This window comes from Pteropus medius, unplaced genomic scaffold (genome assembly GCF_902729225.1).
Source record: "Pteropus medius unplaced genomic scaffold, Ma_sr-lr_union100, whole genome shotgun sequence".
NCBI classification, from domain to species: Eukaryota; Metazoa; Chordata; class Mammalia; order Chiroptera; family Pteropodidae; genus Pteropus; species Pteropus medius.
The window spans coordinates 4,254,389-4,280,810 of NW_024352784.1; the positions used below are offsets into that span (position 1 = coordinate 4,254,389).

Consider the following 26,422-nt stretch of genomic DNA (forward strand, 5'->3'; position numbering starts at 1 on the left):
TTTTAGGACATGCCCAGAAGCAAGATCTCACGAAATCCATCGGTGGTAGATTAAGGAGGTGAGAGAAAGGAAAATGGGGAAATCTCTAGGGTCGGATAAAAAGCAAGATGGAGAAATACATACTTATTTTACATTGGTGGGTATGGGATAGTTAGTAATTAACATTTACAGTACATAGAAATGATATGCAGGGATCAAAATGAGGGCTTCTGTGGTCTACCCTGGTGGTCTTGTGGTCTGGTGCCAGCAGTTGTTCCTTCAAGGGTCTATAAAAGAAAATTTACTCTAACATTTCAATGGTATGTTATCCTACATGCATAAGAAAAATGATCAGGGCTCACTGAAGGTAAATATTGACCTTTGCTATTGGCCAAGGATATGACAAGTTGCTATGACCTGCCCAGTTAGGAATTTGTGATCAGACCATCCTGTGGGTTACTTTTGGTCACTGAGCTTGTCAGGTTTATTACATAGCCCCTTTTTCCTTCACACAGGTAAGAAAAACACACTGAGTACATGGCCCTGGTAGAAGCATAAGCAAAGTTGAAACTAAGTCAAGTCAAAAATTATTTCACATCCACTGCTGGTCTTGCACTCACATGCAAAAGCCAGACTAGCATAAGATGGTAAAGCAAACTAAAAAAGCTGTCCTCTGTGTGAATATCCAGTGTTGAAGCGCCTTTCTAGAATGAGTGAACAAAGTTAAGGACATATAGAGAGTTTCCTACTGGAATGGCAAGCGTTTTCAAAGGCTTTCTTTTCTCCAAAGATTGTGTTTAGCAGTTTTCCTACAAACTTTCTTATTTAATTCAGAACTAAACAGATAAACAGCTCTGAACTAAATGAGAAACAGCTCAAGAGGAAACCAGTTGGCTTCTGTTGTGGCAACCCCAGAGTTGTTTTGTTGTTGAACACTTAGTTGCTTCCTCAATGACCATTTCAAATGATTCTGTACTTTCACTTGCTCTGAGCAGGAAGTTAAATCAGGTTCTCCTTTCTGATCAGAAGCACCACCAAGTTTTCTGTCTGCATGTTGACTAGAAGCATAGTCAGGGGGACATATCCACAGAAATCCCTGTAAGCCCATTTTGTCCCTTGATTATAATGCTTATGAACACCCATATTGACACAAGCAAATTATCCTTGTAGTTCTGTTTTATCAAATAGAAAGGTTTCTCTCATCCCATCATTCAACATCTAAACTAATCTGAAGTAGAGATTACTTCAGTACTATGACTCCAAAACATTATTATGCTCAGTAATAACCCTGAAACATATCTGACTGTTTTTTTGAAATTTTGTACCTTTGGACAGTACAAGAAATGAGGATCTGATTTCTGGGCAGTGACTTCTGTTTAACTGGTCTAATATTCTGGGGAGTACTATTACTGGTGGAGCGAATTCATTAGTGAGAGGAGCAAAGGAAATAAACATGTAATTTTTGTTTAGAACTCTGCTGCAAGTTGCAGGGTTCAAATCAAGTAGGCTTTCATAGTGTAAGAGGTTCGGAAGGAAACCAGAATTGGGTTGTTCTGGCTATGCAGTTCTGTGACTATATCGTTATTAAAACGCAGAAGCAGTATTGTGTTTCTCAGAGTAAGTGCCTGATCAAAATATCTCTGCACTTCTTGTTCACCAGTGTTTTGAAGCTTTTCTAGTTCTGTAAGGAAGCTGTGCAAGGGACTTAAAGTGAGAGTTTGCCAACTTTTGGTGAAAGATTTCCCAACATTAAAAAGGCAAGAGCTGAATCAAATAGGAAAACAATGTGCTTTGTGTATCCTGCAGACACACCCAAATTGCTTATACTGGCTGTCAGCTGGATCCTATATTTTTCAATATCGGAGCTGACAAAGTTTCTTGTTCAGGACTCATACTTTCCTTGCCATCCTGTGATAGGAGTATCTTTTGTGGATCAAAAGTAATTTTAAATGTTTACCAATGAAACATTCCACCATGGTGAATGAAGTTGATCCACATTATTACTGTCTTTTCTCATGGACAAAGCCCAATCAGCAATACACAGAAACACCATTCCTAACCAGGGAGAAGGCTATCTCAGGAACATTTGCAAGCTCTGCATCATTAGCATACTCAATTAAAATAAATACAAAGTTTCAGAATAATCACCTAGTTATCTTGCATTCAGTTCATTACAAAACTCTTGAGAATAAAACTCTCATTAGATATTGATATAGTCAAATAAATTTTTTGTTATATAAACGATGTACCACATTGTAATCTAATGATATAGAGTCTTGAGGACCTGGATCAGTGATCTTATCTACAGTATATTTCTCAGGAAAAATGCATATCTTTATGCCATTTTTGTGATCTGACCAGCCTATACCACCCACCATGCCTCTATGGCAGTTCCACTGGCTTTATTGGTAGATGATGTGACCATTCTTCAAATTTCAAAAAGAACAAATTTGATGATCTACATTGATTTATAATAGCAATGTATTGCTATCTTTTTATGCCAAGAAGACTTAGACAGTCAGCCTTAGTAAAATTGGGCAATGAAGCATAAATTTTCTCATGGTTTATAATGTCCTAATCTCAGAATAATACGAAAAGGTGTTATCCTCAGGCCCTTTACCATAATATCCAATAAATGGTCAGGGACAGCAACAAAATAATCTTGACTGTAATAGTTCCTTAAAGTATTTGCGTTCATCTTTTTTGATACGTTTAAGTTACATTTCTGTGTCATATCTGATTGTGTATATGTGGAAGACAACCTGCTTTGCATATTTTCTCTGTGAATTTCCAAGACACTGTCACATGTTGGCAGTTAGCTTGTTCCACGGATCGCTGTGCCTGTTGTGGAACTCCATGTCTGGTGTGAGGCCCTTGGGACAGTTGAGGGAATCTTGCTGGTGACCTCACACCGTATACTTTAGAATGCCTAGGCTGCTCCATGGTGAGGGCTCCAGACAGCTCAACATGGCAAAGAACAGAGAACAGCATCAGGGTGCACCAGAGGACCCAAGTTTCTTCTTTAATTATATTTTAAGAAGAAAAAAGCTTTTAAAATTATCTTTCTTATAAATAACTGTCAAGGCCCACTGATCTACTTTCATATGTGACCATTCCTCAAATTTCAGTGAAAAGATTGGAGAATGCCTTTATTTTGCTTCTCTCCATTTCAAAATTTTTGCCTGTATGACTCTTTTATTTCTAGATTTCTTGTATCCTATCTAGAGTCACCTATCCCACCAGTACCCCTTATTCTGTGCTCTTCTGTTTTCTCTAGGACCTTGCTTCTGCAATCTTTTGTCCTTCTCTTCAATCTTTCTCATCTTCAATCTTTCCTTTCTTCATATGTGTGTATGTATGTGTGCAAATTAAAAGGAGCTCACAGCACTTTCCTACTTCTTTTACAATGGTTATTTTTCCTCTTTTCTTTCTCTGCCAAGCTTTCCAAACAATTGGCTGTCCTCTGACTTTTCAGCTTCTGGCACAACTCTTACATATTTGATGAATGAATAGATGAATAATCTCACATTTGTCTCCTCATTATCTTTACAATAGCCACACAGGCCGCCTTTCTGTTCTTTGAACACTCCACGCTTATTCCCATATGGCCTGTGGACTGTTTTCTTTTTCTGGAACATTCTTCCTCAGATCTTTGCCTAACCAACTCCTCTTATCATCCCTACAAACACACACACACACACACACACACGCACACACGCGCACACACGCGCACACACACTGCACATATCAATCAACTCAAAAGTAAGAAAATTTGAAATATGAATTTATTTGAAATCCAAACTAGACACTAAATATATATTTTTTTGCTTTTGTTTGGACTTTCCAGTTTATATATGTAGATGATCTCAAATTATAATTTAAACTTAAGAAAGTGCTGAGATGAGAAGTGAGTAGATATTCACTTTTTCCCAGGGTACAGAGGAGTCAGAGCAGAGAAAGAGGGGTGACTTTGCTGAACATTCTTGCCAGGTAGGAATTATTCCCACTTCTCTGGTAGAAAACTGAGGTGCAAGGATTCCTGGTGGTTGGGCTGCTAGTAAGGTGGTACGGGGCGAGGTTTCAACCCAGTTCTGTCATCAGAGCCACACAGCTGCTAAGAAGCAGAAAAAGACAAGCATTCTGCGTCCCCATTATCAACCTGAAAAATGTCTAGTCTTAAATTTAGAAGGAGGTCATCTGGTTTAACTCTTTTACAGATAGAGGAGCTAAAGCCCTAAAAGGCAGAGCAACCAGCCTGCGGAGAGAGAGCCCAAAGCAGTGTGGGCGTGTGGGGCCAGATCTGGCCTGAAGTGAGAAAGGGAAATTCTGTCCAAGAAGGAAAAGGAAGAAAAGTGCCTGTTCTCATTCCAACACCCAAGGTGTGAATTCCTTTATTGAGTCATAATAATTTTCCAAAATTCTGAGTCCTGATACTTTAGGCTCTCAGCCTGGCATTTACCTCTTTTTTCCAAAGCCCCGCACTCTTCGAGGTGCCTCGCAGTCCAGCCGGGAGGAGAGGGCTGCATGGGAGTGGGGCTCCCACACAGCTGCACGTCATCCTCTGTCATTCCTGGTCCTGGAGCTCCCGATTCCTTTGGTCGCACCTCTAGACAACTATCTTTGAAAAACTTCTTCCCTGGCAATTCCTCATTGTCCAGACAAAAATCTTTCCCATGGCCTTGTCCTTATATTTACATTTGTACAGAGCTTTTATAAAGCGCTTTCCCTTCCAGCTTCTCACTTGATCCTCATGATACCTCTGGTGAGGTAGCCGGGTTGGGATTATTACTCCCATTTTACAGGAAAGGAGACTGAGGCTGTCCTCTGGATTCTCAGTGTCATGAGGGACTATTTATGAGTCAGCCTCGCACTGGCCCAGCAGTGCTCCCCCTCAAATTTTCTAGAATCCAAATGGATTCTACACAGCAGACTTATTACACATATGGCCGATGATCCATAGTTAATCAAAGGCAGTAGTCACAGCTCTGTGTTGCTTTGACTGTGCCCCTCTAGACTCCTTAGCTGATTTCCAAGTTATGAGCCACTCCTGTCTCATGCTCGCAGTCTTTCCTGTTCATAATTCATCGTCTAATCAGATTTTTCAGGGGACATAGTTTGCAAACTTCCATTTTATCCAAATGGATCTGTTTTATTTTCTCTTGCCTAAATGTTAGGCATCCAACCTAATGGGTTTCAAAAATTAATATAATTTCTTTTCCATCTTGTCAGTGCAAAACAAAGGTGTTCTCAAGACAAAGCACTGAAGACCAGAATCTTTCCTCCTCTTCTACTTCTGTTTCTTGAGTCAGCAGCAAGTAAACAGTTCTGTAAACATGTGTGGGTCTGTGTTCCTGTATGCATAGACCCACTAATTTATTCCATTCTTAACTGGTTTTGTTCCAGTTAAGTCTCAAGTGGCCTGTCCTATTCAAAACGGAGATTCCCGTAGCATCTGGACTTTCATCAAGGCTCGTTTCAGCTGTTCGTAGGTTATGAACATCATCACATTCCAGGCTCCCAACCGCAAAAAGGAAGGTGTAAAGCTGATGAGAAAACAACCAAAACATCAAACGCGGTGGACTAAGTTCCTGAAGAGATCTACTGTGCTCTCTCCATCACAGTGTTAGTGCGAACGGGCCTGGACTTCTGTCAGTCATGAGCATTTTCTAATATTGGTTCAGTCTTTTTCTTCTTTGCTGAAGGAATTTAGGCAGAAGTTGGAGTCAGGAAAGGAAAGAAAACTAACATTTTGAGCCAGGTTATTATATCAGGCAGTTATTCCCACTGTTTATAAGGTAGCTATGGTTGCTTCCAGTTGTCTTTTTCAGAAACTGAGACCCAGGGTGGTTAAGCAGCTTTACTAAAACCTCCTGACGCCACTCTGCTGCTGGGTGTTTGTGGGCTCATTTATGTCCTAAGCAGTCACCTCTGAGGAGGCACCTGCCAGGCACCGCAGGGCGGAGACAGTGTAACACCAATTTTATTTAATCTCCAGAGAGCCTGCCTGTCCTGTGATAGTGCAGCCAGGAGAGAGTCCCCACATCAGCTGTGCTTCACAGACTGAGGGAGGAGCCTGCAATCTAGCGCCTGCCCTTCTCTTCAGCCAGTCTCTGCTAATCCCCTCCTGGTCCTCTCTGCTCCTGCCAGACCCCTACTTCCATACCTTTGCCCATGTTGCTCCTTCTGCTTAGATTGTCACCAGCTCTCCTCACCTGGCTGGTTGCTTTTGGCTCTGTAGGAACCAGCTTGGGCACCATAACCTCACACCAAGGCCCCTTCTGAACCCTCAGCCTAGGTTCATCACAGGGAGTATAGATAGCACTGGGGCAATGAATGTGAACTTGAGTTGGACCTTGGTTTAAATCCTAGCTCTACCAGTTTCTAGTTTCATGCCCTTGGATAAGTTACTTAATCTCTCTGAGTCTGTTTCTTTACCTGTAAAAAGAGAAAAACAACAGTATTTACCTCATAGAGTTGTCATGAGGATTAAATGAGTTAATGTACAGTACACAGCACAGAGCCTGGTATCAGTAAATGCTCAATAGATGTCACCCACTTACAGCTGTTCCTCGAGAGAAGCGTAGCACAGGGCCTAACACCCATGAGAAGCTCAGTAAATGTTTGCCAAGTGAAAGAATAAACTCAGACAATTGGCTATAGCTGAAGATCATAATAATAGAGGCTCTTATGAAAAGAACAGTCTGCCAGTGGAAACACAGTTTTATGATGTCATTCCCAGGGTTGAGAACCTGTTTGCTTGCTTGGTCCAGTCTGACATGGGAGCCAGAAAACTGTCATCAGTGGTGAGAGGTGAGAGGGCCAGGCAAAGAGCTTAGCAGTAGGATGAACAACACGTTGTTGGGTTGCGTGTGATAATCTGGGTTTGAGCTGTGGCTCTGCCCTTTTAACTTTGTGAACTTGGGACAAGTTACTTGATGCTTATGAGTCTCTTCCTCAGTAAATGTGGAGAACACTGTACAGTTCAGGGGGTTGTTAAGATAATATATGTAAAGTACTTAGCACAAGGCCTAATAGTGACTTAGTGATCATGATTGTTAATAAACTATGTATTGAGTGCTAGGGATTCTGGGAGATGAAACGTGTGTTTATCATTTGTCCCCAATTAAACTGTGAGCTCCTTGAGCATAAGGGTAGTATTTATTATCTCACCGTACCCTGGGTGGAGCTCCTGGTAGGTACTGACAAGATAGAACTGAGCCGTTCTCCTTGGCTTTGAGGAGCTTGCACTCCAGCATAGCAGATAATTTAACCTTACAAATATTTATAACACAAAGTAGGAAGTAGTAAATACCACACAAATGGTATCAAGGAAGTATTGCTGAAGCTCACAGGGATACTTGAGGGTTTTGAGGAGAAGAGGTGGCATTTGCACTAGTTTTGAAGGATGGCCAAGATTTAGGGCATGTAAATGGCACGGGAAAGGCGTTCCATGAAGAGGGAATGGTAAATACCAAGACACAGAAGCAAGGAAATGTGATGCACATTGCGCACTTCAGCTGCCATTGGTGGTGACCCCTGGTTGTGGCAGTGGGCTAGGGAAAAGTCTCATGATTACCAACCACTTTTCCCTCTTTCTTTCTGGTCCAGTAAGTTTGGGGACAACACTTTGACCAATGCTTAGACTCCTTTTTCTTAGATAAGGCTCCCCTGACTTTCCGAATTAGATTTAGTTTGCTCTTTTCCATTTTTTAACTTCCATAGTTCTTTATACTCTCCTTTGTGGCAATTACATCTGTTTTATTTACCACTGCATCCCCAGATGGACCCTTGGTAGGCACATTATACATAGAAGGAAGAGAAGAAGGAAGGAAGGAAGGAAGGAAGGAAGGAACAGAGAGAAGCCTAAGTTTTCTAGGAGGAAGTGTGGAAGCAGGAGAGGAAGGCTCACCCTTTATAGAAGGCTGTGGACCCCTCCTGGGCCACCATCTTGAGCATACAGTCCAGGGGGCTGCGGTACTGGCCTGGGGGCGAGTTCATATACCGGGTCTTCACCACATCCACTGGGGAGGCCACAACCGTGGCACAGAAGCCAGCTCCAAAGGCAGAGACAAAGTGGCAGGGGAAGTTGTCTGTAGCAGGGAAGGGGAGAGCAAATATCAGGCTGTGAGATGGGGAGTACACTTGTTTTCTGTTCCATGTGTGTTTATCATTTGTCCCCAATTAAACTGTGAACTCTTTGAGCATGAGGGTAGTATTTTCCATCTCTCTCACTGTGCCCTGGGTGGAGCTCTTGATAAGTACTAGCAAGATAGAACTGAGCCTTCTCAGTTGGAAGGTCACCAGCCCAGCCACCTTGTCTGAGGAAACTGAAGTCAAGAAGGTGACCCTTGCTTAAAAATACATGGCAAGAAATGGTGCTGGGCTGAAACTCAGGTCCCTGGCTCCCCCGTCTAGGGTTTTTTCCTACTTGTCACAATGATTTACTGGGTGCTGCTCCTCTCTCTGCTTGTTCTAAAGCCTGGTTGCCTCTGGGTGGTGCCCACTATGTGGAGTTCCAGGTTCCCTCTCTGCTGTGGGAGGGCTGTCTGCCTGGAGCGCCGGGCCTCACCGGTGAGCAGGTGATGGTCTAGCAGCTTCTCCTTGATGATATCGTAGGTCACCATCTCAGCACAGTTGACAATGGCATTCCTTGTGATGTTGGGCAAAGTTCCTGTTGGAAAGCGGAGAGAGGGCTAATCAACAGGGAGTAGGAGAAGTAGACCCCCCAACTGCAAGGCCCCAGGTCCCAGTTTGGGGGGCATAGTGCTCCATTTCAGCAGTCTCAGAGGAGCCCACCTCAGCTGAGTAGATTACACATTTTCTAATGTTAACTCTCAGATTTTCTGTGTCCTCCTTAGAGACAGAAAACAGGACCACTTGTGTGTGTTTGGGTGAAATTTTGGAGGATAATCTGCAATATCAAAATTTAAGTATACCTCCGTGACGCTTGGTTAGAGCTAGAAAAAGAAGTCTTTCTTTGGAAGAGGGAGGCTGGGCTGTTGGAACAGTGACAGAATGCAGTGGTGGCAGGGCCTGAGGAGGGCATCAAGGCCAACCCCCTGGTTTCACAGATAAGGGCCAGGCTCCAGGAGGACACAGTGCAGGTGACTGCAGGGTCAGGGCTGTGACCCATATGTCCTGCCCTTAACCTTCACTGGGAAACTGTTCCTTTTGTGAGGATTCATGTGACCCTGGGCTTCATGTGAGAGAGACTCCAGCATTTGTCCAGGTTGCCAGCATTTAGTTAAGTAGGTTACCCTAAAGCTTTGCTTCCAAGAAAGCTCCCTTCTCATAGCATCTCCCCACATGCCCCACTCCTTACAGCTGCCTTCTGTTTCCTCTCCCTGCCCTGCAGTCACTTCTCTTACATCTTTGCTTAGAAGGCCCTTCCCTCCCATCTCCACACATCAAAAGCCTGCTGAGCCTTTGAGGCCTAGCTTGAGCATCATCTTTCTTCAGAGCCGCATGGTTTCTCCTGCCTCGGATCCGATCCTCTGCATGAACCTAGCACATCCTGCCCCATGGTGTGGCTGTTCCTTGACACGTCTCATCACCTCTATGTGTCTGTGAGAGCTGTGAGGGTGTGGAAGGTGTCGTCTATTCATTTCTATCTGTCTCCCAGACACCTACACATGGTGAAGGGTTGGTAAATTGAACTGACTTTGGGGTGCTGAGATGTTTTTGGTTAGGATGCTCTTTCAGAATTACTGGAATACACTATGCTGGTAGTTCCCTATTGCTCGGTTCTCTGCTCCAGCCCTGGGGTAGGGAAAGCTCTGCCAAAGGCCCTTGAGCGGAGTCCAGACATACCTTTCCACAGACCCCTGAGCCCTTCCTCCCTGGCGATGGTCCTGTAGGCATCCATTGTCCCCCTGTACTTTCTGTTGCTCCCAGGCCCAAGGTGAATGCTGGCCTGAAATCGGACCTTCACCACATCCGTGGGTTGGGCACAGGCTACTGCCATGGCCCCTGTGGTGCAGCCTGCCAAAATCCGGGTGGCGATGCTGGAGTCTGGGGAGAAGAATTGAGACTGGGACAGTGCCCCACCACCTGGCGCCTCTCTGAGCCTGTTGCTATTTTCTGCAGTGCTGTCCCTGTCTGATGCCCACTTCTTCTGGGCCATTACTCTGGACCTTCCTTGATGGGCTTGAGCATCTGTTACCAGCTCCCCACGCCCCAGCTCTGCCTCTGAGTCTGAACTTCCCTGATCTCTGCACCCACAAGTTCTGCTTCCACCCACCCACAGTTGTCCATGGGATGCCCACAAGCACTCACGGTCTGATCCTTTTGGGGTGTAGAACTGCTTGACGGAGTCATAGAGGCCTATGCGGATGGAGGCGAAGCTCATCTGGCGCTGCAGGCCGGCCACCAGCCCGTTGTAGGGGCTGCAGGGCCCCTCAGTGCGCACCATGGTCAGGATGGTCCCCAACACACCACGGTACTGAACGGTCCGGGCCACCTGGGTCGCTCGGTTCTCCCCCTGGATCTGAGGGCCGCCCCCACAGAAGTGTGAGGAGCTGGGTGGGGGTCGGTAGGTGGATGGGGCTGTGTGCAGAAGGACCTGCCTGGGGCTATACTTCAAGAAGAAGCATGACCTCAGCTGTCACATCCCAGTGAGAATAGCTGAGGTTTGTATACCAGTTTACAGCTCACAAGCTGTTAGACATGGTGTGGTGTTTGACTCAGAGCAAACGGAGGGCAGACTGTTTCTCCCACTACAGTGGTCAGTGGCTTGCCCAAGGTCACCCAGTAATTCCTTACTTTTGCTTCATACTTCATGGTTTCCCAAGTAGAGCTAGGTCATGAAGTGCCCTGCCATGTCATGACAAGGAATTAAGATTTTTTATTTTTATTTATTTTTATTGGCAAGGCAACCCTTGGTTGACCTCACAGATTGCAAGGACCTTGCCGGCTTACAATTCCTTATTTTTTTATTTTTATTTTTTACGCTTACAGCACCTGGTCTTCCTAGGTGGTCTCCCATCCAAGTACTAACCAGGCCCTGCCTAGCTTCTGAGATCAGACGGGATTGGGCTTGTTCAGGGTGGCATGGTCATAGACGGAATTAAGATTTTTTTGTCTTGGGTGATGGTGATGGGGAAGCGGCAAGACAAGATCTTAAGCAAGAAGTCAGTGGCCTGTTTGGGGTTCTGTTTGAGGAAGAGCTTGCTGGCAGTTGGTGCAGGTGCCGTGGTGGGGACCTCAGCCCCTCCTCTGATGTGAACAGTGACCTTTGGCCAAAGGGCACCTACCTGCAGGCGGACCTTAGCCGTGTCCAGTGGGAAGGTGAGGAGGTCAGCAAAACAGGCCGCCGTGCCTGCCCCCAGGAACTTCACAGCTGTTGTGGGAGGTACTTCTGAAGGCTTTAGACCAACCATGGTCCCAGAAGGCTCTGTCTGGTCCCTCCGGGGCCCAGTGCAGGTCCAAGGAGAGAAGCCACTCTGCAGCTCTGGGCCTTCGTGCAGGAAGAAGGCTGCAGGGGACAGGCAAGAGGAGACAGATGGAAAATGTACGGTCTGGCTGGTCCCCAGGCTCCCCATAGCACCAGGAGGGACTTTATAAGTGAAAAGCCTGGGCAGCTATATTTAACTGTGAACTGGCTTATACAAACTGGTCACTTTCTCCTCCCTTATCTCTCGTGATCCTTGCCTCCCCACTGCCCTCATGGTGTAGGCAGGGCTACTGGTGGATCTTCACTGTGCCGAGGAGGATACCAAGGCTAAAGCAGTGACCAGACCTGGTTTTGATTCCACCCCACAATGCTGTTCTCCTTCCTCAGCAATAAGCTGCTTCCTGGGAAAAGTCTGCTCCCAAGGTATATGGAGAGCCTGAGAAGTCTCACCATTTCAGGTCCTTTTATCCCAAATAAAACAAAATAAATGTGCCTCATGAATTAAACTAAATTGCTAGTAATCTTGGATGAAGGCTTGTTTGTTTTGTTTGTTTGTTTGTTTTTCAAGGCTGCCCGAATATACTTTTATTATATTTAAAACAAACAAAATCCTTCTCAGCTTGTGATTCCTTTTCTGTTACTAAAGATATTTAGTCTGTGACTAGAGATGCCTCCTCCCAACCCTGTGGGATCCTGGGCTGATGTCCTGGGCATAGAGAAGTCAGGGAGACCAGCCTTGGGCCACTCAGTGGCTTTGTCTTCTCAGGGCTCTGAGGAAGGTGAGGCTGAAGTGGGGACTGCCTCTGCTCTCTGGGCTGGTGTCAGCCACGTGCTCTTCCTTTCCTCACACTTCCAAGGCTGTCCCTTCTCAGCTGACGAGGACGAGCTTGTCAGAGGAGGATCAGTCTTGGGTCGAGGGAATATGTCCCTGGTGTGTACCTGTGTCTGTGCCCATCTTACTGCTGGTTGATCAGGGGTATGTTTGCACCTGAGGGTCCTGGTTTAGCCTTGGTTACCTTGGGACTCTGGCACACCTGTCATGGGCAGCCCTGCATTTTTATAGTCTGGACTTCTATGCATCAAGCCTTAGTGTTGATGCCATCTCATAGCAATTCACATCCACTGGTGCCCCAACTCATACCCCTAGTGTGCTGGGATCCAGGACTCTTTAGTATCTTCACCTCTGGAACCAGGACCAGTCCCACAGAGTCGTGAAGTGGACAAAGTGTGAGCTCTCTTCCCTACTCTGGTCCTGTGGTGAGGTAACCTGAACTCCTGCCTTGGCTTCATGGCTTACTAATGGGTGATAGGACCTTGGATACATTATTTAACTTCTCTTCAGTAAATGAGAATAATATGTTACCTGTTCAACAGTGATAATTTGATGCCAAAAGGTAGAAGTTCATTCAGGACTGCCATCTACAACTCTTGATTTCTCTGTGCTATCTCCTCAACCCACACAGCACCCTGGACTCTCATTTTTCTGCCACCTTTCCCTGGGACAGTCTGTTCTTAAGATGGAACTGTTTGTTCTAATTCATGCTAAGGCGTAAATGACTATCTCAGTGATCAGTTATTTCTTGATCACTATGCTAGGTACTAGAGAAGAAAAAATATGCAATGAATCATGTTTGGCTCTTGCTCTCAAGGAGCTTACATTCAGAAAGACAGGTGTAGAATTATCCAGACGGAATGAAGGAGGTGAGATGTGGTAGGATGTGTTGAAATTGGAACTAAACCCTGGTCTGGAAGCCTGGGACATAGTGTTAAGGGATAACTTCTAAATCCTGCCCTTAGGAAGGGGTGCTTTTATTTTGATCTCTCTCTGCATGAAATTATATTCAAATTTTTGTTTTTCAAACTTTTAAAATTGAGGTATAACTTACATTTTAATGGTCACTGAGCTGTAAAGGGAATTGTGCACCGATTCTGGAACGTTAGGCCTGGAAAGCAGATGGAGGAGGAGATTTTCTGGATGGGAACTTAACGTAGTGTCCAAGCATACATAAGTCAGATCATATCACTCTCTTGTCTTAAACTGTCCAGTGCTCCCCCCCGCCATTCCATTATTCAAAACAAAGTCAAAAGTCCTCGCCATGGCCTATAGGCCCTCCATAAAATCCGCCTCATGCCAGGGTCTATGCTTTGCGCTCCGGGACATCTGGAGATGAATAAGAACAATGAGTGCAACTTGCCCACAAGGAACTCTCAAGGAGTGTTTTTTGGGGGTGTGGGGTGGGGAGGAGTGTAATTAGACACATACACAAATAACTGTAGTGTAAGATGGGCTGGACCCATGTCAGAAGGAAAGAGCCATCAAGAAGGGACTCAAAGGTCAGAGAGACCCTCTCTCTTGTTTGTGAGGTGTAATTAGAACAATTTCATGATGTGGGGTGGGTGGGAGGATGGCCGCGTGAGTTAAGTTTTGAAAGGTAGGCAAGATTTCAGCAGCTGGAGAAGTGTGAAGGGTGTTCCAGGTGTGGGGCAGGGCATGAGCTTATGAATAATGCGGTATGGCTTAGGGTAGGAGGAGAGAAAAGTTCACAGGGAGTTTTATACACCATCTCATGGAATTCTCATAACTTTTCTGAGAGGAGCCTCTCCATTTCGCCTACTTTCAATGACCAAACCGAAGCTCAAAGACATATTCTTGCTCAGTGTTAACAGCTATAAGTGTCAGAGCTTGGTTCATTCTGCTATACTAGGCTTGTAACAGCCCTGGAAAGAAGGTGGGGCAGACTTTAAATCCATTTTACAGATGAGACATAGAGGCTTAAGATGGGAGAGACTGGCTGAAATCACAGAACTCCAGCCAGATTCTTGTGATGGCACTAAGTATCCCTTCACCATTCTACTCAGGGACCCCAGTGGACGTGGTAGTATGGATACCCACATTCTTTCATATTATTGAGGGCATTCGAAGCCCTTTGAGTTATTAAATTATATGCAAACCCATCTGTGGGGAATTAAGTTCTAAGCACACAGAACTACAGCTTGGTGAGGAAGGCTAAGTGGAAATCAATGCTCAGTTTGGCAAATGAAAAAACTGGGTCCCCGAGAGGCTGAGGCCTCTGCAGGTTGCACAAATCAGGCCTCGGCTCCATCTGCAGTGCTCCTCCCATACCCTGTCTTCCTGAATTTTTGCAGTGTCTCTTTGACAGGGTTCAAGAAAGATCTGGCTCCTTGGGAGGGTGTTATGGAGGCCCTGGGGCCCATGGAGCTGAGCTGGGCTGAGGGGACAACCCTGCAGCAGTACTGTCCTCCCTATGCATCTGTCTTCACTCCGCTTTGCTTTACAGAAGATCAGCAGCTGTCTGTGAGTAGCGACTGCCCACATCCTGTTAGCCTCTCTTTCCTCAAATGCTGGCATTTCCCTTGCCATTCACCTCATGTGACGTGGGTTGGGCTTCTTGGAACCTTAGCCTGGGGAACTTGAGGGCCTGACTCTCACAGCTGGGAGGCCCTTGAGGTCTGTGTTGTGTCTCTTACTGGTTGTCGAAGTGTCCCTTCTTCAAAACTTTTGGTGGGGATCTTTGGAAACATGGCGGAGTGAGAGACATCACTAGATCTCTTCCCTTGAAACAAAAATAAATTGAACATCTAAAATGCAACAACAAAAAAGTCACCCAAACTGCACACCAGCACATCTGAGCTTGGGATCTGCGCATAAGAGCTACCACAGGTCAGAACCCCGGGTGTCAGACGGTGGACTGGGAGAAATAAAGAAGCTGCCTCTCACAGACTCTGGAGCTTCATTCAGGAGAAGGGCGAGGGGGAAAAAGAGTGGCAGATTCCCTGAACAGCCCTGCCTGGGAAAGCTGTGAGCTCCCCATGGCCAGCCGGCAGCAGGGCCCAGTCATCAGGGCAGAAGGCAGAGAAGCGGCTGGCAGAGAAACAACAGTTGATTTTTACTAGCCACGGTTACAAAACTGAGGCCGAGGCACAGCCCCCAAGCCCCAACCCAGAGGGCTCCCAACCCACACTCTCTGAGACCAGTCACTGCAGAGCCCCATGGGGACCTGAGGAAACACTAACGAAACTGTTGCTAACACTGACAGGGACTGAAACTGAGGGTAGCGAGTGTGATTAAATATCTATCAGAAAATAAAAAGGCATTTTTAAAGCTTTGTATAAAGCAGGGATCCAAGAGGCTTAGATCCCACCTACTGGAAACCAAAAGGAAAGCACCTTCTTTGCAGGAGGCTAAAGAGAGATCTTTATATAATAAATTTTCTTTCTGGAAAAAGAGCAGAATACATTTCCATTAATGCCCAGGTGGAGAAATAGTCCATTAAACACCATGAACAACCAAGGTGACAAGGCATTTCAGAAAGAAAAAGAAAAATCTCCAAAAAATAAGCTTACAGACATAGAAATATGCAATTCGAGTGACAGAGAATTCAGGATAGTACTTCTGAAAAAACTCAGTGAATTCCAAAACAAGTCATATTGACAATTTCAGGAATTGAAAAAATACCTAGATGAGCAGAGCAAGGAGATTGAAACTCTCAAAAAGAACCAAATAGAACTTCTAGAGATGAAGATCACATTGCAAGAATTGAAAAATGAAATAGCAAGCTTGGGAAATAGAGCCAACCAAATGGAGGAAAGGATTAGTGATATCGAAGACAGAAATCTAGAAATAAATCAGAAGAAGAGAGAAACCGAAGAATGAAAAATAATGAAAGAGGAATTCAAGAACTAGCTGATACCATCAGGAGAAGAAACATAAGAATAATGGGCATTATAGAAGGCGAGGAAAAAAAGAGAAATTAGGACCTTTCCGGACATAAAAATTGAAGGAATTTTCCACTATGAGGCCTGCACTACAGGAAATACTGAAAGGGGTCAGCTCACCTAAAAAAAAAATGAAAAAAAAAAATACACAGGTGCTGTAGGCGTAAAAAATAAGGGATTGTAAGCTGACAAGTTCCTTGCAATCTGTGAGGTCAACCAAGGGTTGCGTTGTTTAAAAAAATAAAAAATAAAAAAAAATACATAATTAGGAGTAAAGTAACTATTGGGCAAATAGAAGCAGAGGAGTGCAACCCTTACTAAGAACAGGGCATTATTAACTTAAATAATAAGAAGAGAATTGTTATAACAAGATAGTAATGAATGTTCAGCATACATAGTGACAAATTGAGATAATAATGACCGAAAAGGGGGGGATTCAAAGATCCAAATTCAAAGGGGAATGGAGATAAGGCACGCACAGAAGAAAATGGACAACTGTATATATACAACTATCCTTTACATATTCGTAATGGTAACCACACACCAAAGATTCAGAACTGAAGTATATAACATAAAACAAGAAGAACCAGAGGCAAACCCCACAAAAGCCAACCAAAAAACAAACAAACAAACAAACAAACAAACAAACAAACAAACAAACAGAAAAACCACAGAAATACAAGGACAAGGAAGCAATGGAAACACCAAGCTACCAGAAAGCAAAAGATAAAATGGCTATAAGAAGACTTCATATTTCAATAATCACCCTAAATGTAAATGGACTTAACTCACCATTAAAAAGGCACAGAGTTGCAGAATGGATCAAAAAACAAAACTCAACCTTATGCTGCCTCCAGGAGACAGATCTCAGCTCCAAAGACAAATATAGACTCAAAGTGAAAGAGTGGAAAATGATATTTCGAACAAATGGCATTCAGCGAAAAGCGAGAGTAGCGGCACTAATATCAGATGAAATAGACTTCAAACTAAAAAAGGTAAAGAAAGATACTGAGGGACACTTCATAATGATAAAGGGAATCATGCGCCAAGAAGACATAACACTCATTAATATCTGTGCTCCCAATCAGGGATCCCTGAAATATGTTAAGCAATTACTAACAGAACTAAAGGGAGAAACAGACCAAAACATTATTTTAGTAGGGGACTTAAATATCCTACTGTAGGATATGGACAGATCATCCAAACAGAAAATCAATAAGGAAATAATATCCTTAAGTGACACATTAGACCAACCAGACATAATTGATATTTACAGAGCCTTCCATCCCAAAACAGTTGTTTAGACATTCTTCTCTAGTGCACATAGAACATTCTCAAGGAGAGACCACATACTGGGACACAGAGATAGCCTCAACAAATATGAGAGGGTTGAAATAATACCAGCCATATTCTCTGATCATAATGCTTTGAAACTAGAGATCAACTGCAAAAAGAAAGTGGGAAGAACCACAAACACATGGAGATTAAACAACATGCTACTAAAGAACTGGGTCAGAGAAGAAATAAAAAGAGAGATCAAGAGATACATAGAAACGAATGATAATGATAGTACAACATATCAAAACTTTTGGGACACGTCAAAAGTGGTCATAAGAGGAAAGTTCATATCATTACAGGCCTATCTCCAAAAACAAGAACGAGCCCAAATGAACAACCTAATGCTTCATCTTAAAAAACTAGAAAAGGAAGAACAAATGAAGCCTAACGTCAGCAGAAAAAAAGAAATCATCAAAATTAGATCCGAAGTAAATGAAATTGAAAACAAAAAAACCCACAAAAAACAATAGAAAAAATAAATGCAACAAAGAGCTGGTTCTTTGAGAAGGTTAATAAAATTGACAAACCCCTGGCTAGACTCACTAAAGAAAAAAGAGAAAGGACACAAATAAACAAAATCTGGGATGAAAGAGGGGAAATTATGATTGACATCATTGAAATACAAAGGATCATACAAGAATACTATGAAAAAGTATATAACATGAAATTTAATAACCTAAAAGAAATGGACTAGTACTTAGAAAAATACAATCTTCCTAGACTGAATCAAGAAGAACTGGAAAATCTAAATAGATTGATCAGCAGTATGGAAATTGAAACAATCATCAAAAACCTACCAAAAAGTAGAAGTCCAGAACCAGATGGCTTTACCAGTGAATTCTACCAAACATTCAAAGAAGATTTAATATCTATTCTCCTCAAATTCTTCCAAAGAATCGAAAAGGAGGCAATACTTCCCAACTCATTTTATGAGGCCAATATTACCCTGACACCTGGTGAAGATAACACAAAAAAAGAAAACTACAGACCAATATCTCTCATGAGCACAGATGCAAAAATCTAAGTAAGATACTAGCGAACTGAATGCAGCAACATATTAAAAAGATTATACACCATGATCAATTGGGCTTCATCCCACAGCCACAGGGATGGTTCAACATATACAAATCGATTAATGTGATACACCACATAAACAAATTTAAAAATAATCATATGATCAAATCAGTAGATGCAGAAAAAGCCTTCGACAAGATACAGCATCTATTTATGATAAAAACACTTAACAAAATCGGTATAGAAGGAAAGTACCTTAACATAATAAAGGCCATACATGACAAACCCTCAGCCAACATTATACTTAATGGTGAAAAACTAAAAACCTTGCCTCTAAGATCAGGAACAAGGCAAGGCTGTCCATTATCACCACTCTTATTCAATATAACATTGGAGGTCCTAGCGAGTGCAATCAGACAAGAGAAAGATATAAAAGGCATCTAAATAGGAAACAAAGAAGTCAAATTGTCACTATCTGCAGATGACATGTTTCTTTATAAAGAAAACCCTAAAGATTCCACAAGAACACTACTAGAAACAATAAGCAAATACAGTTAAGTCTCTGGATACAAAATCAATGTTCAAAAATCCATAGCTTTCCTATACTCTAATAATGAAGCATCAGAAAAAGAAATAGAAAAACTAATTCCTTTTGCAATTGCAACAAAAAGAATAAAATATCTAGAAATAAATTTAATGAAACACGTGAAGGACCTACCTAATGAAAACTGCAAGACCCTATTAAAAGAAATCAAAGAAGATACAAAGAAATGGAAAGATAGCCCATGTTCTTGGATTGGAAGAATCAACATAGTAAAAATGACCATATTAAGCTGGAGGAAACTGGACTTTGGGTGGTAAACACACAATAGAATATACAGATGTCAAATGATAATGTACACCTGAAAATTATATAATTTTATTAACCAATGTCACCCCAATAAACTTAATTTAAAAAAAATGACCATATTACTGAAAGCATTATACAGATTTAATGCAATCTCCATAAAAATCCCATTGGCATTTTTTAAAGAAATAGAATAAAAAATCATCAGATTTGTATGGAAGCACAAAAGACCCTGAATTGCCAAAGCCATCCTGAGAAAAAAGAACGAGGCTGGAGGCATCACTCTGCCTAACTTCAAATTATACTACAAAGTGACAATAATCACAATGGCATGGTATTGGCAGTAAAACAGACATACGGACCAGTGGAATAGAATCAAGAGCCCAGAAGTAAAGCCATATTTATATGGGCAAATAATTTTTGACAAAAAAGCCAAAAACATACAGTGGAGAAAGGAAAGCCTCTACATTAAATGGTGCTGGGAAAACTGGAAAGCCACCTGCAAAAGAATGAAACTAGATTGCTATCTATGACCACACACCAAAATTAACTCAAAATGGATTAAGGACCTAAATATAAGACCTGAAACAATAAAATGCATAGAAGAAAACATAGGAACTAAACTCAAGGACCTTAGACTTAAAGATGATTTTATGAATTTGTCCTCAAAGGGAAGGAAAGCAAAAGCTAAAATAAATGAATGGGACTACATCAAACTAAAAAGCTTCTGCTCAGCAAAAGAAATCGTCAACAAGGTAAAGAGACAACCATCCAAATGGAAAAATATATTTGCAAGCAACGCCTCCAATAGGGGCCTAATATCCAAAATATATAAAGAACTCATACAACTCAATAACAACAAAAAAGCAAATAATCCAATCAGAAAATGGGCAGAGGACCTGAACAGATACTTCTCCTTAGAGGATATACAATGGCCAACAAATATTTGAAAAGATGCTCAACATCGCTAGCTATTAGGGAAATGTAAATCAAAACCACAATGAGATACCATCTCACACCTGTTAGAATAGCTATAATCAACAGGACAAGTAATAACAAATGCTGGAGAGGATGCGGGGAAAAAGGAACTCTCATTCACTGCTGGTGGGACTGCAAATTGATACAGCCACTATGGAAAACAGTATGGAGGTTCCTCAAAAAAGTAAGAATTGATCTACCATATGATCCAGCCATCCCTCTACTGGGTATTTACCCCAAAGGCTTGAAAACCCATATCTGAAAAGATATTTGCACACTGATGTTCATAGCAGCCCAGGACATGGAAGCAACTGAAGTGTCCTATGATAGATGATTGGCTAAAGAGGCTATGGTACATATATACAATGGAATATTACTCAGCCATAAGAAGAGATGAAATATTGCCATTTGCGACAACCTAGAAGGACCTCGAGATAATCATGCTAAGTAAAATAAGACAGACAAAGTTGAAAATCACATGATATCACTTATATGTGGGATATAAACCCGAAAGCAACAAATTAGCAGGACAAACAAACAGAGACTCATGGACATGGACTACAGACTAGTGGTTACCAGAGGGTAAAGATTGGGGAAGGAGGGGGTAGGTAGATGGGGTAAAGGAGGTCAAATATATGGTAGCCGAAGGAAACTGGACTTTGGGTGGTAAACACACAATATTCATACAGATGTCAATTTATAATGTACACCTGAAAATTATATCATTGTATTAACCAATGTTACCCCAATAAACTTCACAAAAAAACCCCCAAAACCCACTTTTGGTGGCTGCCTGGGCTCTAATAGAAGAACTCTGAAAGTTAGGTATTTTTACTCCACTTTCAGAGTTACAAACTGAGGCCCAGATGGATGGAATGACATGTCTGAGGTCATATTTGAGCAAGGCTGTGTGATTCCTAAGGATTCTCTGCCCTTGGCCCCCTGTTGTGGGGCATGTGCTGCATGGCTGTCTGTCTCCCTGTGGGAGGCTGGTTTTCCCTGGCCAGAGGGCTAAACCACCCAAGGCTTCCCTTCTGAATCTCCTTTGTCCCCATTTGTCCCCGGTCCCATACCTTCTTATAGGATTAACTCCTTAACTACTGTGATTGCCCTTTAGATGGGGGGCCCCAAAGTCAGGGATAGGGGCAGCTTATCCTGCTTCTCTGTGCAGCCTGGTACGGGGATGGCCCAGGGCCAGAGGGGCCAAGGGAGAACCAGTTGACCAAGAAACCCCACTGCTGAAAGGGAGAAATGGGAAATGAGATTTGAGACACCCACAGTGGCCTTTGGTGGAGGGCCTCAAATGCCAGGGCTACATTTAATCTAGTGGAGAGTGGGAGCGGTTGGTGGTTTTCAAGTTGAGGAGTGACACTGGCAGACCAGTATGCAGAGCATGCTGGTGCAGGTGTCAAGGATGGGCTGGAAGGGAGAGATGGGAGGCTCAGAGACCAGTCAGGAGGTTGTTAGAATGGTGCAGTGAGAGGTGTTGGAGCCTGAACTTGGTCAAGAGCCATGGCCCGGGATGAAGCTGGAGCATGTTGCAGAGGCAGTCCTGAGCCACCCAGGGGAGGCAGAGTGGCTAAGGCATGGACTCAGGTCAAAAGCCACATCTTACAGGGAGGGGTCCAGAACTTTTACTGGTCAAGTTGGGTTGTGGGGTAGAGAGGCCACAGTGGTGGGTACAGGTAAGGGCTGCCTGAAGTTAGTGCTCCCCAATCTCCTCCACACTTGATTGCTGCTTCCTGAATCTGTCCTCAAGGAGCCCTTTGGCTCTAAGGTGGTTACTATGATTATTCCTACTTCATAAGCAAGGGACCTGAGGCTTCAAGGGCTTCAGCCAATCATAAGGCTGAGGGGTGGCACTGGGATTGAAGCCCAGGTCTGTCTGACACGTGTGCCTGTTCCACCGCCCAGAGTCTCAGACTTCAGGGCCAGCTCACGATCCCCGGAGCCCTCAGCCTCAGAGATCCTGATTCAGATCTGTGCTGGGACCTGGGAATCTGCATTAGAAACAAGTTTTCCTACAGTGGCTCTGAAGCAGGGGTCAGAGGACCCCTTACTGAGACATGGTGCCAGACCCCACCCTCCTGGCAAACCCTCCGAGGCATCCCCACTGAGGAAGCTGCCTGGGCGGAGAGTTCCCATGGGCTCTGTAAACCTCAGCATGAGACCTTGGCCAGGCCTCAGGCCAGAGCTGTCTCTACCATTCCTATTCAGGAAAGGAGTCCCCATGGCCCTCATGGGGAGAAGGCTTTAAATCTAGAGGAATCCTGGGGGGAATTCTGGGCCAGACTAAGGAGAAAGCCACTTCTTATCAATAGGAATTTGCAAAATCACAGCAGAGACATCCAGCAGATCAGGAGGAAATGAGTTCTGGGTAAGTGACATGATGTTGGGGTCCAGTCCCAGCCCTGCCACAATACCCCCGCATCAGGGCTGCAGTTCCCTCGTCTTGACAAGGTGGAGGCTGGACTAAGCCTCTATCAGCTCTGTATATTATGGCTAGTGATCCCTACCAGCTCCTGGCTGCTCTAAATGCAAGCTGCCCTGAGGGGTAGAACATGGAGGAAAGGGTATGGACAATGGGGTCTTACCTGTGAATCCAGTGTGGGTAGGGGAAGCACAGGACCTATTTAAGACTCCTTAGGGCTCCATCCTTGGTGGTGGCAGCAGGGATCTGATTGCCCCCTTGCCATTTACTGTTGCTTCTGCTGCCTCCAGTTTGGCACCTATCTTTTATACACTCCAGCTGGACTGAAACCTCACCCTAGAGACGCTAGATGACAGCCTGATCACTTGACAAAAGGCAGCTGGTGAGGGGCAGGGAGGTGAGGGGGGAGGTCAGAGTTTTAGATCTGGTTCAGTTCTTTTGACTTGGGGTTCTTTAAAACAGCTTCTTCCAGCTACTGAAAGAAGAGCTTTCTCAGGTGATAAGGGTACATATGGGGGGTCATGTGTTGGACCTAACACCTTTAAGAGTCCAAAGGTCAAGGCCTTTCTTGATAGACTGGGCAGGCCTCTCCTGGGCCTCCGCTTAATAATAACAATGATAATAACTGTCATTTCTTAGTGCCTACTGTGTGCTAAATACTTTACATACATTTTTTCTATTTATCATAAACTATGAAGTAGGTACAATTAGGATTCTAAGTTTTTTAAACAACAGTTTTATTGAGATATAATTCACATACCATTCACCTATAATTCAATGGTTTTTAGTATATTCACAGTTATGCCACCATCAATCATCATGATCGATTTTAGAACATTTTCATCACCCCTCAAAAAAATCCCCAAACACATCAGCAGTCACTTCCCTTCCCCACCAGCCCCATGCAATCACTCATCTATTTTTTTTCTCTCTATAAATTTGCTTGTTTTGAACACTTCGTATAAGTAGAATCATACAATATGTGACAGACTTCTGTGACTGGCTTCTTTCACTTAACATAATGTTTTCAAAGTTTATCTGTATTGGAGTGGTATCAGTATTTCGTTCCTTTTTATGGCTGAGGATACTAACACTTCTAATGCTTGTTTTACAGAAGAGAAGACAATCTCAGAGAGGGACAAGGACTTACACAGGTCATACAGCTAACACATGGCAGAGCCCAACCCTCCAGTCTGTAAATTATAGTGTACTTTGGGCCTATTTGCTGTGACCACTATTCCCGATGACATGACACTTCGAGGCTCCAGCATGGACACTGCTTGAGCCAAAGGGAGCTGGGGAGGGTGTGTGGGGCAGAGTAGGGTCCCTGCAGCAGGCTCCATTGGTAGGTACTGAGGGTGAAGGATGGGCACATCTGAACCTGGGACCTAGGTGACAGGGGAAAGAGGGAGGGAGGGAGAAGGAGGCAGGGGTGGAGAGGGATGGGGAGAAAAGGAGTTAACTGGGTGGGAGTAGGCATTGCTGGATTTGGGCACAGAGCCATGGCCATGAAGCAGCTGGTCACAAGTTCAGAGGCTGAGTGCAGAGGCTGGACTGCGCCTGTCCTCCTCCTTGGACCAGGCCCTGCCCTAATAATGGTAGAGTAGGCAGTTGCATTAGTCTTATGAGGGGAGGGGCTGCTAGAGGTACTGAGGTTGGTTGGGCTCAGGAATTAGGTTCTGATTTGGAAATGATGGTCTGGAGGTGGTGGGTGAATTGTAGCAGGTACTGTATATGGGGAGGGATAAACAGTAGGGACCCAAGCAAGGGAGCAGTGGTCCAGAAGAAACTGAGGGTGGGAGGGCTTAGCTTACTTTGACCTGGGAGCTTCTTGAGGGCAAGACTAAATCTGTAGGCTTTGGTTTCCTATCCCCAGAATCCAGTCTGCTTTAGAAGTTCCAAATTTGGCTGTTATGGGCCAGGATCAGTGAGCCTCTGGGTGATCAGAAACACCCATTTTCAGGTCTCTGCAGAGAGAGTGCTCAAAGGCAGCGGTTCCCCTTTTGGCACCAGGGACCGTTGCTCCTAAGAGAATCTAGTGCCTGATAATCTCAGATGGAGCTGAAGCGGTGATGCTAGCGCTGGGGAGCGGCTGCAAATACAGATGAAGCTTCACTTGCTCGTCTGCCACTCACTTGCTGTGTGGCCTGGTTCCTAACAGGCCACGGACAGGTCCTGGGGGTTTGGGACTCCTGCTCAAAGGGAAGTGGGGGAAGCACTGGCTAAGCTCTGCTGGTAGTTGTGGGAATAAACATGTACCTCATGCCCTTATCCCATGCTGCATGACCCTGAAAGGCGTTTCACCTCTGAATGTCACTGGGAAATAAATACGACTTCCAGGAATATGGTAGGTTTCAGACTCTAAGGGTGCCTTTGTGTCATGAAGGCTGCCTGAGGCTTGGGTAGAAGCAACCCATGTCTTCCAGTGGCCTTATCCTGACTTGACCTGATCAGGCTATTTATAGGACATGAAGCAGGATTTTGAAGGTATGTTCCTCATCTATGGCTTAACCCCCTCAGGCCTGGGCCCTAACCACCCCACTGTAGGTTCTCTGTGGCCTCAAGGGAGGTGGAGTCCCAGGCCTTGACACTGGGCTGGCAACCTGAGAGGGAGGCTCTGGGGAGCGGGTGAGCTGGCAGGTTGAGAGTTAGGGAACTGGGGTGAAGTGGGGCAGGCTGGTCTAAGGGCACTTCACCGGTGAGGTTACCCTGTCCCTTCTCAGGCTTCCTGCTCACTCTGTGCCTTCCAAGGACACATCCTGCCTGTCTCAATTATTGGTGTGCTTGCCCATCCACTGATTTGCTCCAGGAGGTCCAGAGAGTGGGAAGGAGTGGGCGGGGCTGACATTTCCTAAGCTTCCACTAAGTGCCAAGTGTAGGCGAAGCACTTTCACAAATGTCATCTCATTTAATCTTCACAACAACACTGTGAAGCTGAAGATTTTATCTCCATTTTATAGATGAGGCAACAGAGGCTTAAATGGAGGGAAAGTCAAGCTGGAGCAGGCCTACTGGGGAAGTGCAGAGTCAGACTGTTCTCTTCTGTCCCCAGCTGCATGTGGCCCAACTGACCTCTTGGTTCTCCCTCTGGGCTCACCTCTAGACTTCCTCCCAGGAAGCCTTCCCTGACTGCTCCAGCCCACATGGTCTTTCCCCACAAATTCGCTGAATTCAGAGCACTTGCTGGCTGTAACCTGTTTTGGTTACTGAGTGCAAGAAGCCTTGTAACATCTCTGGAGATGTCTTCTGTGGTGATTCATTTCCTAAGCTATATCAACAGAAGCAAATTATTTAACTTGGTTGAGCTTCAGTTCAACTATAAAGTAGGAATCCTAATACGTAGGTTATAGAGTTGTTTTGGGACAAAGTCAAATGACCTGTGCTTGGGGGTCCCTACATGTTAGTTTCCTTCTAACCTTCTCTCCCAGTCACTCTGCACATCTTTGTTCTTCTTATCTATCCCACAGCCCTTCTCTAGGTAGCTGCTCAAATGTTTGAGGTCTGACAGTCTAAGCCAGAGCTACCCATCCCAGAGAGATGTGGGATTTTGTTCCAGGAGACCCTTCCACTTTGCTGACAGATTTGATACACCCAGAAATACTGAGTTCATCCAACTCTGGACCAACCTAATCTTTGGGGAGCTCAGAAGTCTGGCCCCTGCTTCCAGATGAGCTTCTTTGAGAGACTGTATGGTAGTCAAGCTTTC

At 44.3% G+C, this 26,422-nt stretch overlaps 1 protein-coding gene and 1 pseudogene across 1 annotated transcript; both read right to left on the bottom strand.

Annotated features, from left to right (window-relative positions):
- Positions 1-510: 510 nt before the first annotated feature.
- Positions 511-4,547, bottom strand: LOC120590524 (protein FAM91A1-like; annotated as a pseudogene).
- UCP3 (uncoupling protein 3) lies at positions 3,812-26,412 on the bottom strand. Its single transcript, XM_039848034.1, has 8 exons — positions 26,343-26,412; positions 13,258-13,314; positions 11,232-11,452; positions 10,255-10,465; positions 9,790-9,990; positions 8,549-8,650; positions 7,889-8,069; positions 3,812-5,522 (listed from the first exon to the last, which is right to left on the bottom strand). Exons 3-8 carry the CDS (start codon positions 11,355-11,357, stop codon positions 5,408-5,410), a joined length of 936 nt encoding a protein of 311 aa, XP_039703968.1. The 5' UTR covers positions 11,358-11,452; positions 13,258-13,314; positions 26,343-26,412; the 3' UTR covers positions 3,812-5,407.
- Positions 26,413-26,422: the final 10 nt, after the last annotated feature.

Excerpts from the sequence above, each read along its gene's own strand:
- UCP3 (XM_039848034.1), bottom strand. The coding sequence starts at position 11,357 with ATGGTTGGTCTAAAGCCTTCAGAAGTACCTCCCACAACAGCTGTGAAG. Across the intron at positions 10,466-11,231 it reads CGGCTAAGGTCCGCCTGCAG|ATCCAGGGGGAGAACCGAGC; the intron begins GTAGGTGCCCTT and ends GGCGGCCCTCAG. Across the intron at positions 8,651-9,789 it reads GCTCAGGGGTCTGTGGAAAG|GAACTTTGCCCAACATCACA; the intron begins GTATGTCTGGAC and ends GCTTTCCAACAG.